This window comes from Calypte anna, chromosome 22 (genome assembly GCF_003957555.1).
Source record: "Calypte anna isolate BGI_N300 chromosome 22, bCalAnn1_v1.p, whole genome shotgun sequence".
Taxonomy (NCBI): domain Eukaryota; kingdom Metazoa; phylum Chordata; class Aves; order Apodiformes; family Trochilidae; genus Calypte; species Calypte anna.
In genome coordinates this window covers 2,776,915-2,789,697 of record NC_044267.1, presented here as the reverse complement: position 1 = coordinate 2,789,697, position 12,783 = coordinate 2,776,915, and the positions used below count along the sequence as shown (strand labels likewise).

General features: G+C 48.1%; 1 protein-coding gene across 1 annotated transcript; it reads left to right on the top strand.

The window, feature by feature from the left end:
• The first annotated feature begins 3,130 nt into the window (after nt 1–3,130).
• On the top strand, nt 3,131–11,752 carry STC1 (stanniocalcin 1). Its single transcript, XM_008499470.2, has 4 exons — nt 3,131–3,277; nt 5,923–6,065; nt 7,018–7,229; nt 11,290–11,752. The coding sequence occupies exons 1-4, from the start codon at nt 3,160–3,162 to the stop codon at nt 11,558–11,560; spliced, it is 744 nt and encodes a 247-aa protein (XP_008497692.1). The 5' UTR covers nt 3,131–3,159; the 3' UTR covers nt 11,561–11,752.
• The last annotated feature ends 1,031 nt before the right edge of the window (nt 11,753–12,783 follow it).

Below are 12,783 nucleotides of genomic sequence, written 5' to 3'. Positions count from 1 at the left end.
AAACCTTATCCCAGCATTCTTCTTGTGTCCCTAAACCTAGCAGTGATCTTGGAGACAGGTCCCTGGTGTGGGCAAACCACCAATCTTTAACAAGTCCAATGATTCCTGCTCCAGCTGCTTCTTGCTCTCTTTAAAAGCCTGAGTGAAGCCAAACTCCTCTGCCATCTTCCTGTGGGTGCAGAATGGAAGTTACAGGAGGATTTTCCAGTTCTTGTTCCCTTCAGTGTGGGAAAGAAATCATTATAAGAACCTCTGGTAGCAAAGGACTTGGGTGTCTCATGCAGAAATTTCCTTGTGCAAGACTCCTGCCCAGTTTGACACCAGCTCAGTGTGGGTCCTTCAGTCCTTTCTCACCTTAAAGCAATAAAGAAGGGACTTTCTGGAGACTTGATGAAGCTTTTCTGAGGTTGTCAAGTCGGCCTCATCCTGACCCAATGTATGTATTGTAGTGTCCTGTCCCATCCCCAAACTCAGCCTCATCTTTCAGTCCATCTCCTGTTCCTGTTCCCCACTGGTTGCTTGAAAAATAGGTGGTAGGCACAAATATGAAATATGTCCCTAAAGGAGTAAATCAGCCCTGGGATAATGATAGGGGAAAGACTAGAAAACGTGCTAGAAGGGTTTTAGTATCTAGAGGAACTGCTTGCTCCTAGTTTTTCCTTAGGCTTGGAATCAGCTCAGGAGGGATACGTGCTGGAGGGCCAGGACAACCTGGTTTGTTTTGCAAACGACTCCAGTTGAGACTAAAACATGAAAAAAAGACAAGTGGGAATGTTCACCTTGGGGGGGGGAAGGGGTGGAGAAATAGGGCTCGGAGTTTGAAATTCAATTTTGTGGAAAATGCAATGCTTTCGCTCCAAACAGGACTTGGATAGAAGGGTGATTCATCCCCCATTGAAGCCAATGCCAGAGTTGCTTTTGATTTAATCAGAATCAAACCCTTATGGGATTATTCTCACTTGCAAACTGGACCAGTCCTAGTAAGTAGAGAACCCACAGTGCTTTTGCAGGGCTGCTGCTTTTTTTTTTTTTTTTTTTTTTTAATTATTTTTTTTTCTTTATTTAATGAAATTGGCTCCATGTCCCCAAACAGAGAGGAAACCCAAAACCCTTCTGTTTCAGTGCTTTTTGACTGTTCTGGGAACATCTGGCACAGCTGTTAGTTTGACCCCAAGGCAGGACTACAACCTTGCTCCTGTTCCAAGGGAAGCTGACACCAAATCCACCACCAGGACCCAACCTGAGCTCTCAGCTCCCTCCCAGAAGAAACCAGAGCTCAGGGATGGGCTGAGGAACCAGAACGGTCCCATTGGCATGGTCAGAGCTGTCAAACTTGAGGAAAAATAACCAGGAATGAGGCAAAGCAGAGGGCACTGATTCTGCAGCTCCACTAAGGAAGAGGCTACTTCTGTTTTTCTTTAAATTGCTTCCTTATTGACTTAAATTTAGCCACCCATAAACCTGACTGAATGCCCACAGGATGAGGGGTGGTTTGTTGGGTTTTTTTTGCACCTCCACTTCAATGAGATTTGTAAAAATGGTTCATCCAAAGGCAACTCCTGGGCAGGGATGGATCAATGGATCTCCCCGAGCCACTTCTCCTCACCCAGCACCACAAGGATGAGTTTTTCCCTCCCCAGAAAAGATCCTGGGGAAAACTGAGTGGGAATCAACCCTGCTCCAGATCCACAAGCAGCTATCTCCCCTCTGATCAGGAATATCTGATAGCTGAAGCTTTCGACTTATTCTATGCTGCAGGAACTTGTCATTTATTTATTTTTTTATCTCTAAATCTTCTTTCTCCTTGCACCTTCCCGATTTCCTTTCAGCTCTGAGGCTTAATGCTCCTGCTTCTACTTTCATCCCTTAAACACTCAGAGCCTTAAATTGTCTCTGGTGTAGAGGGTAATCAGTTCTCCAGTGTGTTAATCCTCATTATGTGCCTATTAAAATAAAGATTAAATCAAGCATTAGGGTGCCTCCTCCCGTTATGAAATCTGAAAAACAGGATTGAGTCTTGGGGCGAGGTGGGGAGGGGGGGGGGGAAGAGAGAAAAACCACCAAACACCTAAAAAAAATTGTTTCTTGAGCACAAAAAGAGCAGGCTGGAGTCAGAGGGATGGACAGGGGGGTTTGGGATGGAGCTGTGGAAGGGAGGGGAAGGAGCTGAGGACTGGCCTGTGAGGAGCAGGGGTTTGGGCTCTGGATTTGCATCTGCCTACGTGAGCTGGAGTCTGGTTGTCCATGGGTTCAGTGCTGTGCACACGTGTTTTGGCAGCTAAAGGTGATGCCTCCCCACAGGTAATGTCCTCTTTGCCTTTTTCTTTTAGGGGGGGGGGGCTGGGGTCTGCTGGAATCCCTCAGAGAGCCTGGGGTGCCCCTTCCCCTCTTCTTCCCAGCTGCTCTCCCCCTGCTAAAAGATCTTTTCTGAAAGGGCAGGTGGTTTGGGGTTGGGTGGGGTTTTTTTGGGGGGGTGGGGGATGATTGAGGACTGCCCCGTCATTTCCTTGAGCTCAATCATCCATAGGAAGTCGGGAGGGGGGAGATGAGGAGGGAAGGAGGAGGAGGGGGGACACACAGACACCCACCCAGAGAGATGACTTTCCCACCGCTTAACTTTTGGGTTATTGTTGTTTGGCAGGTACTTTTAATTGGCTGGAAAATATTCTTCCTGTGAAGTTGCAGTTGGTTTGATTTTTTTTTTTTCTTTTTTTTTTTTTTTTTTTCTGGGGCTTTGAATGAGTCCAGTCTGCCTTTGGCTCTGCCCAGCTCCTCCCGATTGGCTCGGCAGCCGCCGGGGGGACCGATAAGGGCGGCTATAAAAGCCCTGGGAGCTGCTCCTGGTCCCCCAGCCAGCAGGAGCCAGAGGGGTCCGGCAGAGCCCGGCAGCCGCATCCATCTCCCCGCAACCCCCGCAGCTTCCCTGGGAGCGAGTATCCAGATCCACATCTTTGCTCAAGCCGAAGTGGAAGAGGAAAAAAGAGAGAGAGAGAGAGAGAGAGAGAGAGAGAGAGAGAGAGAGAGAGAGAGAGAGAGAGAGAGAGAGAGAGAGAGCACACATACACCAAAAAAAAAAAAAAAAAAAAAAAAAAAAAAATCCCACCCCCAAAAAAAAAAAAACCAAAAAAAACCCCACACTTAGCGGAAACTTGTCAGAGAATGCTCCTAAAGTCTGGTTTTCTCCTGCTGCTGGTGATCAGTGCGTCTGCGTCCTATGAAGCTGAACAGAATGACTCTGTGAGCCCCAGGAAACCCAGGGTTGCAGTCCAGAACTCAGGTAACACCCAGCAAGGAGGGCTCGGAGCCTCAGCCCTGATGTCTTCAACTGTCTCAGATCTCTTTACTGCTTATTTTTTTTTTCTTTAAGTGTTTCTTGTTGGGTTTTATTTTTCTTGGTGTCTTTTTTTTTTCTTATAAACTTTATGGCTGGGAGGACCAAATCTGAATTTAAGGGTCGGATACAGGATCTTGGGGCAGAGCTGGAGAAAAAATCTTCCAGGAGCTGGGGCAGGGAACCGGTGTGTGAGCTGCTTGCAGGATGCAATCCATTCTCTCTCTCCTCCCCCATGAGTTCCATGTACTTTTTTTTATTTCTTCTTCTTCTTCTTCTCCTCCCCTGCTTGCATGTACCTTTCCTCTCCAATTGCACTCATCCTCTGGTGTTAAATTCCTTGCTTTTTAAGAAGTTGATAAAATCCGTGGAAATTGGACTGAACCATTGTTCTGCCCAACATCTGCCTGTTCAACAGAGGGGGGAGAGCAAGAGGAGACTCTGAAGAATGCAGTAACCTAGAAACTGTCCCCTGCTAGCGTTTATTTTCCAAACCTGATTGCTATCAGTTAGATGATACCATAAAAATCCAATTGTGACATTTAGCCAACTTGCTTTTCCAGTGGGTTAAAAAAAAAAAATAAATTGCTGGCAAGTCAGCTCTGGAGGTCTCTACTTTGTGCAGGAGATGCTGAGATAAGTTGGACACATTGTCTGGAACAATGGGAATTAAAAATCTGTCTCCTAGTATACTGAAAAGATATTAGCTCTCTAATTTGGAGCTCATTAAGGGATGGCTTATTTTAGATCTGCAAGGCTCTGCAGCATTATACCAGGGTGTTTGCTCAATTTCCTTTTGTATTTGGTTGCTATAGAAACATAGGGGCTCACTCTTGCACCGTGCCTAAAACAATAAAAGCTTAATGCACACTAAGTCTGCTGAAAGCAAAGTTATCATTTGAACCTGTGGAAACATAATTGTGGGAATGACTTGTGTGAGGTTATGAAGAGGATGAGCTTACCAAATATTCCTCCCTTCAGGCACGGCAGCCAGAGCAGAGAATAAAGAGGGGTGATTAAAATGATTTTTTTTTTTTTTTAATTTTTTTTTTTTTTTTTTTTTGCCTCCTCTTCTCCTTAAAGATCCAAGTTCCAGAGAGAATGTCTTGAGGCTACAACTTCAAGGTGTGCTCTCTTCCCCTCCATGCAAATCCTCACTTTTCTCACACCTAGGATCCTGAGCTGGGTTTGCATTTCATCCTAAAGAATGTCTTGTAACCTGATCTGCAAAAGTAATGAATATGCCTTGCACAGACACAGAAGGGGACAGATGTTCAGCTCACCAAAAAAAAAGGTTAATCCCTCCTAATTTCGGGGCAATCATGTGGCAATCCTGCTGATTCATTGGGAAAAAGCAAAGGATCTGCACTAAAAAAGAAGGGGTGACATGGATACCCTCCTGCTCAGGCTAACTCAAGGATTTTAATTATACATTTTATTCATGTATCATTTTAATTATACATGCTCAGCTCCATTACCTTAAGTTGCTCTGCCCAAATGCCCCTTTTCTTTCTCAGTCTCCTACACTGGGACCTTTCTGGACTATGCTTGCAAACTGCTGGGTACCAGCTCAGTGTTTAGCACCCAGCTGGGTCCTCTGTGCTCCTGAGAACTGACAAGCAAGCCCAAAATCTTCTTTTTAGCCACTTTAATGCTTTTCAGGCATGCCCAAATCCCTCCCCAGCTGGCCAAAGCAGGGCTTCCTGCCACCAAGGGCCACTTTAGTGGCAATCACCTTCACTTCGGGCTCATTTTCAAAGGTTTGTGAGCCAGATGCTGCCAGGCTGCTCTCACCTCCCTTTGGACTAAGGCCATGGAGAAGACCTCATCACCCAGAGCTCTTCATGGTCCATCCTCCCTCCTTCTGTCCTGGTTGGAGGAACTTGAAAAAAAGCTGTAAATGGAAATAATCAGAATTAGGTTGGGATGGAGACCATGGAGAAGACCATGAGCTCTTCATGGTCCATCCTTCCTCCTCCTGCCTTTGTCAGAAAAAAAGCTGTAAATGGAAATAATCAGAGTTAGGCTGGGATGGAAACCATGGAGAAGACCTCACCACCCCGAGCTCTTCATGGTCCATCCTCCCTCCTTCTGCTTTTGTCAGAAAAAAAGCTGTAAATGGAAATAATCAGAGTTAGGCTGGGATGGAAACCATGGAGAAGACCTCATCACCCAGTGGCCTTCATGGTCCATCCTTCCTCCTTCTGCCTTTGTTGTAGGAACTTGGAAAAAAAGCTGTAAATGCACAAAAGAAGAATTAGGTTGGGATGGAAACCATGGAGAAGACCTCATCACCCTGAGCTCTTCATGGTCCATCCTCCCTCCTTCTGCTTTTGTCAAAAAAAAAGCTGTAAAATGGAAATCAGCAGAGTTAGGTTGGGAGCCTTCATCTCCCCCAAGATGTTGCCTCCCTTCCCACCTGTAGCTGCCCAGCTGAAGGTTTCAGCAGTTGGAGTTTCTGCTCCTTGGGGATTTTTTGCAACCCTGCACTGCTCAAGCCCCTCAAAAAGCCAAGAAGGCTCCTGCTTGCCTGCAGCTGGACACATCTGGCTGCTCTGGGTGCCCCCTTAACCTTCTGCCTCTCTCTGCAGCAGAAGTGGTTCGGTGCCTGAACAGTGCCCTCCAGGTGGGCTGTGGGGCCTTTGCCTGCCTGGAAAATTCCACGTGTGACACGGATGGGATGTATGACATCTGCAAGTCCTTCCTCTACAGTGCTGCTAAATTTGACACTCAGGTACAGTGCCAGCATGAAGGGGTGAGGAATAATCCCTGGGTGTCAGAGGGATTGATGGAGATCCAGAATATTTCTCTATTCTGGTTTTATATACTAATATTTCTAACAGCATCTTTATTATGATTGGTGATAAAGTGCTTTTTCACAAGTCCTGCTGCACTAAAGCATGTGCTGAATTAAAAGGACACTTTTAATCATAAATAAAATAAAATCTCTGTCCTCCTGGAGATGGGGTCTGCCCAGGCTGAGCCCTTCCCTTCTTGCAGCCCTTCCTGCTGCCCCTCTGCACCCCAGTTTGGGGTTTTGGGCTCCAAACTCGTCCTTCAAGGCTCTTCCCTTGAAGATGAAAGCTATGGGTGAGCTCTTGGCAAGGGGGAGTTTTGTGGGGCAGAGAGCTGAGTTTCCTCTTCAGGAGGGAATCAAAATGTTCTTCCAACAAAGTGAAGCTCCTGGCTAAGGGACCTGGCCCAGGGCTGGGATTTCCACTGGAAATCTTTGGGAATGAGTGGCCAGATCAGCCCCTCCAGAGCTGCAGCTGCTCACAGTGGGATAAATAGGATAATATCAGGAAAGCTTTTCCTTTGTCCTTTCTTCCCAAAAGGCACACACCTCATTCCTTGTGCTCTTGCTCCCAAGGAAAAACCTGGAAGCTCCTAAAGCACCTGGAGGGCTGGTGGGCAGCCTGGGGGGTTTCCTACCTCTGATCCCCACTGCCAAAATCTCTTCCCCCAGGGCTGCTCTGTGCATCCCAACTGGAAATGCTGTGAATATCATTCTGCAATAATTCCCAACATTTAGGGTCCAATTCCCTGCTGGGCTCAGTAAGGAACCTCCAGCAGGTCCATAATTGCAGCGAGGGTAATTAAGAGTAGCCAGCCACAGTTAGACATCTTTTCCTTTGACACCTGCTGTAGTTGAAGGGGTTTTTGGGTGTTTTTCCTTCTTTTTCCAGGGAAAAGCTTTTGTGAAAGAAAGCCTGAAGTGCATTGCCAACGGGGTGACATCCAAGGTGTTCCTTGCCATCCGGAGATGCTCCACTTTCCAGAGGATGATCTCGGAGGTGCAGGAGGAATGCTACAGCAAGCTGGACATGTGTGGCATTGCCAAAAGGAACCCTGAAGCCATCACAGAAGTGGTGCAGCTCCCAAATCAGTTCTCAAACCGGTACGTGGGGTTTTCCTCAGCTGAAATGAGGGATGGGGGAGAAAGAAAGGAGAAGGAAGAGCATGGCCAGCAGGTCCAGGGAAGGGATTCTGCCCCTGTGCTCAGCTCTGGGGAGGCCACAGCTTGAGTCCTGTGTCCAGTTCTGGGCCCCTCAGCTCAGGAAGTTCAGGAAGGAGCTTGAGGTGCTGGAGCAGGTGCAGAGAAGAGCAAGGAGGCTGTGAAGGGATCCAGCAGAATTGCTGTGAGGAAGGGCTGAGGGAGCTGGGGGTGTTGAGGCTGGAGAAGAGGAGGCTCAGGGGAGACCTCATCACTCTCTGCAACTCCCTGAAAGGAGGTTGGAGCCAGGGGGGGGTTGGGCTCTTTTCCCAGGCAACTCTCAGCAAGACAAGAGGGCAGGGTCTCAAGTTGTGCCAGGGGAGGTTTAGGTTGGAGATGAGAAAGAATTTCTTTCTGGAGAGGGTGATCAGGCATTGGAATGGGCTGCCCAGGGAAGGAGTGGATTCTCCGTGTCTGGAGATCTTTCCAAAGAGCCTGGATGTGGCACTGAGTGCCATGGGCTGGGAACTGCAGCAGGAGTGGATCAAGGGTTGGACTTGATGAGCTCTGAGCTCCCTTCCAACCCAGCCCATCCTATGATTCCATGATTCTATAATTCAAATTCCTCATTTCTTACAAGTCCATACTGGGGGGTTGGAATTAGATGGTCTGTAAGGTCCATTCCAACCTGAACCATTCTAAGTCTCATAGCTCATTCACAGCTCAGCCTAAGTAACACTCTGCCTTTTCACAGCCTTGTTTCCAGAGGGAAGGGATGGAAGCTGTGCCAGGGGAGGTTTAGGCTGACTATTAGGGAATATTTTTTCTCTGAGGCCATTGGAATGGCCCAGGACAGTGGTGGAGTCACCATCCCTGGTGGTATTTCAAAGGCTTGGTCCTCAAGGACATGGTTTGGGAGTTGACTGTGGTGTTAGCCAAAGGTTGGATGGTCTTGGAGGTCTCTTCCAACCTAAAGATTCTGTCAATAGGGCTGAGTTTGAACATTACAAAGTTTGGAGGGCTCAGCTTCTTTCTGGCAACTGCCAGTAAATAAAATGAGCACCCCAGTTTCAAACCCAGATTGCTCCATATTAAGTTTTACCTCTGCTTTTTCAAAACCTTCTTAAGCTTCACCAGCTTTCCTCTGGTTCTCTTTTTGGTAAAGACATTTTATAAACCTCTCCAGGGGAGAATCATACAATTCACTAGATGTAGATTACTGGTGTAAGGACATTGCTGCTGGAGTTTGTTTAAGTGTTAAGTTCTTTTCATTTCAATGCCCTGTAGGTAAACAGAGGTTTGAAATACCAGCCCAGTTGGATTGATATAACATCACTGGCAGATGGAGCACTTCAGAGCTTCTCAAACTATTCTTGCACCTTTATTCACCTCTTCAGACAGCAGCCATCCCATTTGGGGTTTAGGGCACCCAACAAAGGTCTTGGTGACTGAGTTACCATGGCAATGGGAAGAACCCTCTCTTCTCTAACCTTATCCTGCCATGGTGTGCATTTCTAAGGATGGTTTGATGTTCTCAGGTCACTTTTAGGGTTGTCTTCCTCCCTTTTCCCTCTCCATAGCCAAGGCTGCCTGCAGGAATGTGCACAGAACTTTTTCCCTGTCCCCATCCTCCAAGGACAAGGGACAGGGAGAGGCTTTAGAGAGCTGCTGCAGTCTGCATGGTCACACTGCAAGGACAGGGATTTCTTCCTCTTCAATCCTGGAACAATCAGTGCTGAGTCTTGTGACTGGGATAAAAGGGATCTTTTTGAATAGTTGGAGTAAATATTCTGGACAATTTGAGTGCAAACAGACCAAGCTGCAACTGAAGGGCTTTGCTGGCTGTGGCAAATGCCTCTGGGCTGCTTGTTGGACTTGTATCTCTGAGCCTCCAGACCTATCCTAGGAGAGGTAGGAAGGGGATATGGAGATGTTGTATCTCTGGCCAGCATGGATTTCTTATTAAAAAGCCTCTGTAATTATTATACCCAGCAAACTCGACTTGTAGGAAGGGGGAAATTATCCTTGGGGGTCTTTTCCCAAGCACATTTGGAAGGGATTTCCCTGAGCCTTCCCCTGAGGAGCAGGCAGCTCTGGGGCATCAATATTTTACTGGTTTGGGTTAATCTGAGTTTAAGAGCCCTTAGGGGGGGGTTGTAGGGACCTTGGGGTGAAGGAGGGATGTGTGAGCACTTCAGCAAAGGAGGATGGAGTGATGTTCTCTGTGCTGGGGATGTTCCTCTCCAAAGGACCAAGGGCTGCTGTGCCTTCAACTCCTCCCCCACAGCCTCCAACCCCTGTGGAAGCCAAAGGATATTATGACACGCTGAGTAACAAAAGCAGCAGGATTTCCCAGCTAATAGTTTACACTCAGGTCTCCTAAAACATCCTGCTTTCCCAGCCCCTGTCCCAACATAGCCACAGAATAAGAATATGCCACTTGGCCTGGGACACTGAGAGGAAGTAGTTAAAGGTCATAGCATCTTCCTGTGATTTAATCTGGTGGCAGGAGCAGGAGGAGAGGAAAACCTTGTTGTCTTTGCAGCCCAGCTACCAAAAGGCACTCGTGGAGCTGTTTGATTGCAGCTCTGGAACCCACCCAGGCTGTGTCTGTGTGCTGGAGGGGCAGGAGCTCAGCAAAGGAAGGTGGAGAGGATCTGTCCCTCCTGTCCTGCCCGACTGGGACTGATGGAAGCTGGAGGAATGGCTCACACAGATGCCTTCTGCTGGGCACCCTTCAGACCTCAATACTCCCACAGCTGAGCTGGGCTTGCCCTGGGCTCCCCCCTGCCAAAGCCTGAGCCTTTTGTGCTTCAAATGCAGCAGAATCTTTAACCTCACCTGACCTCCCCTGACTGCTGGAAAAGGCCAGAGCTGAGCAGTAGGAAAGGGGTTTGAATGTGAACTCTCATTTCCCTCTTCCTTCCCCTCCTCCACCTGCAGGTTATTCTCCCGTGGAAAAATGTCACCGTGACCTTAAAGGCTTAAAATAAGTTCCCCATCAGCCTTGGAGGCAGAAGGAGCCCACCTAATTTGGGACTGCTCCTCTTTTCCCAACTTTCTCTGCCTGGGGAGATGTTCTCTGGTAGAGCAGGGTCCCAGCTGTGCTCTCCCTGCCCCAGCCAGCTCCCTGTCTCCTATAGCCCCGTGGAAGGGCACTCCTTGGGGCTTTGTTCTCCACTCAGCCCAAACAGCTCTGGGAACACAGATCAGCACTTTCCTGGCTCCCTCCTTGAGCAGGGAACGTGTACCTGAGGCTGCTGGAAGGCAGCAGCACCAGGGAAAGGTGGAAGGTCCTCCCTTGGGGTTTAATGCATGGGCAGCTTGTTGGAAGTGACAACTGAGCCTACAGATCTGTCCCCCAGAAATCCCTGCACATCAGGTATTTGGGATGAGAGATTTGCTTGGACTGAGCTTGCTTCTGCCTCTTCTGGTCCCTCTCTAAAGGCTGGGGATGGAGAGGAAGGGAAAGGGATGGAAGGGAATGGTGCCACAGGGATGGGAACAGTCAGAGGAAGGGTGATGCTCTTGGTCTCTCTGTTCTGCCCTCCTGGTTGGTGCTGGGCATTATGTCCAGCAATTCTTTTTCTTCCTAAACCTCTCAGGTTGTTCAGTGGAGAGTAAAACATCCCCAAGAGCCAATTCCTGGGTCCTGTGAGGTCCTCCCTTTCCCCTTCTTCCCCATCCTCCAGCCTGACACCTGAACCACTTGTGCCTGGAGCCTCCCAGAGCTGGAGGAGGGAGGACAAAGAAATCAGGTGGTCAACAGGTTGTGTCCCTTCCCTACATCACAAGCACAGCACCTGCAGGTCCAGGACATTTCAGAAATCTGTTGGGTGTGCACGACCCAAAATCCATTTCCAACACACACCCCGAATGGCTTTAAAAATTCTGCTTCCCCAAGGAAGCAAGGGCTCCAAGGAGCCCAAGGGAGCTCCCTTGGGCTGCTCCCCACGCTCGGGGTGTGCTCTCCCCTTGTTTCCAAGGAGCAGCCTTGGAATAACAGCTGGGAATTCCCTTGCAGGTATTACAACAAGCTGGTGAGGAGCTTATTGGAGTGCGACGAGGAGACCGTCAGCACCATCAAGGACAGCTTGATGGAGAAGATCGGGCCCAACATGGCCAGCCTCTTCCACCTCCTGCAGACAGATCACTGCTCCCAGGGCCACCCCCGGGCTGACTTCTCCAGGAGAAGGATCACGGAGCCTCAGAAGCTCAAACTCTACTTCAGGAACCTGCGAGGTGAGGGCTCCCTCCCAGCCCACGCCAAGCGCGGCTCCGCCGAAAGCTCCTAAAGCCCCCGGGTTGGGGAGCGGCGCTGGGTGTGGAAGGGATGCTAAGCACTACCAAAGCTGAAGTCTCTCTTCTAGAAGAGTCATGCACCCAAACCCAAGTGTACTGTAGCTAGTTTTCATGCCAACTAGGGACTGGTTTTAGATTTAGTCATTTTAAGGTTTTCTATTCCTCTCAAACAACAAGAAAAAAAACCACAACGAACCTTTTTTTGCATGTTCCGCCTTTCAGCTTTCCCCCTGTCCAAAAACAACCTCTCCATCTCTTTTTCCCTCCCACAACAAAATAACCCCCCCCCCGACAGTCTTAAATAGAGTGGTCAGGCCTCCAGCCACCAAGCTGCCAAGGTGTTGTAGCCCTGACCCTGCTGAAGATTTGCCAGCAGGGAGGAGAATTTCTTCTGCCCTGTAGTGAAGTGGTAGGAGCTGAGAGATGCACTGAGAACTCTTGCACATCCTAAAGATGTCAGTGGAATTCGTGTTATGAATCTGTGCTGGCCATGGAGGAATATGAATGGCATATTCTTGGTCTTTTCATGTCATGCAGTCCTAACCCTTCCCAACACAGCTCCCTTGATTTCCCCAGCTCACTTCTTGTGGGGGATTTGAGTGACCGGGACCTGGCACCAGAGTGCAAAATGAGTTAAAATTACACCCCCTGCCACACCCCGGATCAGGAAAGGAACGTTTTGTGCTAGGGAAATGATTAAAAGAGGTGCCAGTCTATGGTTGAAGCTAGTCAGAAGGTTGCATAATCTCACATTGTATTTAAAAGCTAACATCTCTGTACTGTATTTAACTGTCTGAAGCTTTAAAAGAGATCTAACAAAAAAACAAACCCTGTCTTAAGACTAGAGTATTAAAGGTCTTGCTCTAACTGTGGTATAAATAGTTTTAAAATCTGTCATGTACTGTACATAGATTCCATGAGAGTCTGCTTAAAAGGAGCAGAATATAATAACTTTATTGCATAAACTTAGTTTTGTAAGTTAGCTATTTCTTTTTATTTTATTTTCCCTGGAAACACTGTCACATCCAAGAGTTCACCTTCTACTCCGTGGCCTTTTTTTCTAATGGAAGAGAGAAAAAACCTTTAGGACAGAAGTGATTAAGGCAGGGCCAGAACCAAGTCTCTCTTCATGGAGTTAAAATGGAAAAATAAATTTAAAAAAGGAAAGAGTTGGGGCTGGCCAGCCCTATCCCCACTGAGCTGCTCCGTGGCCATG

Excerpts from the sequence above, each read along its gene's own strand:
- STC1 (XM_008499470.2), top strand. The coding sequence starts at position 3,160 with ATGCTCCTAAAGTCTGGTTTTCTCCTGCTGCTGGTGATCAGTGCGTCT. Across the intron at positions 3,278-5,922 it reads GGTTGCAGTCCAGAACTCAG|CAGAAGTGGTTCGGTGCCTG; the intron begins GTAACACCCAGC and ends CTCTCTCTGCAG. Across the intron at positions 7,230-11,289 it reads CCAAATCAGTTCTCAAACCG|GTATTACAACAAGCTGGTGA; the intron begins GTACGTGGGGTT and ends ATTCCCTTGCAG.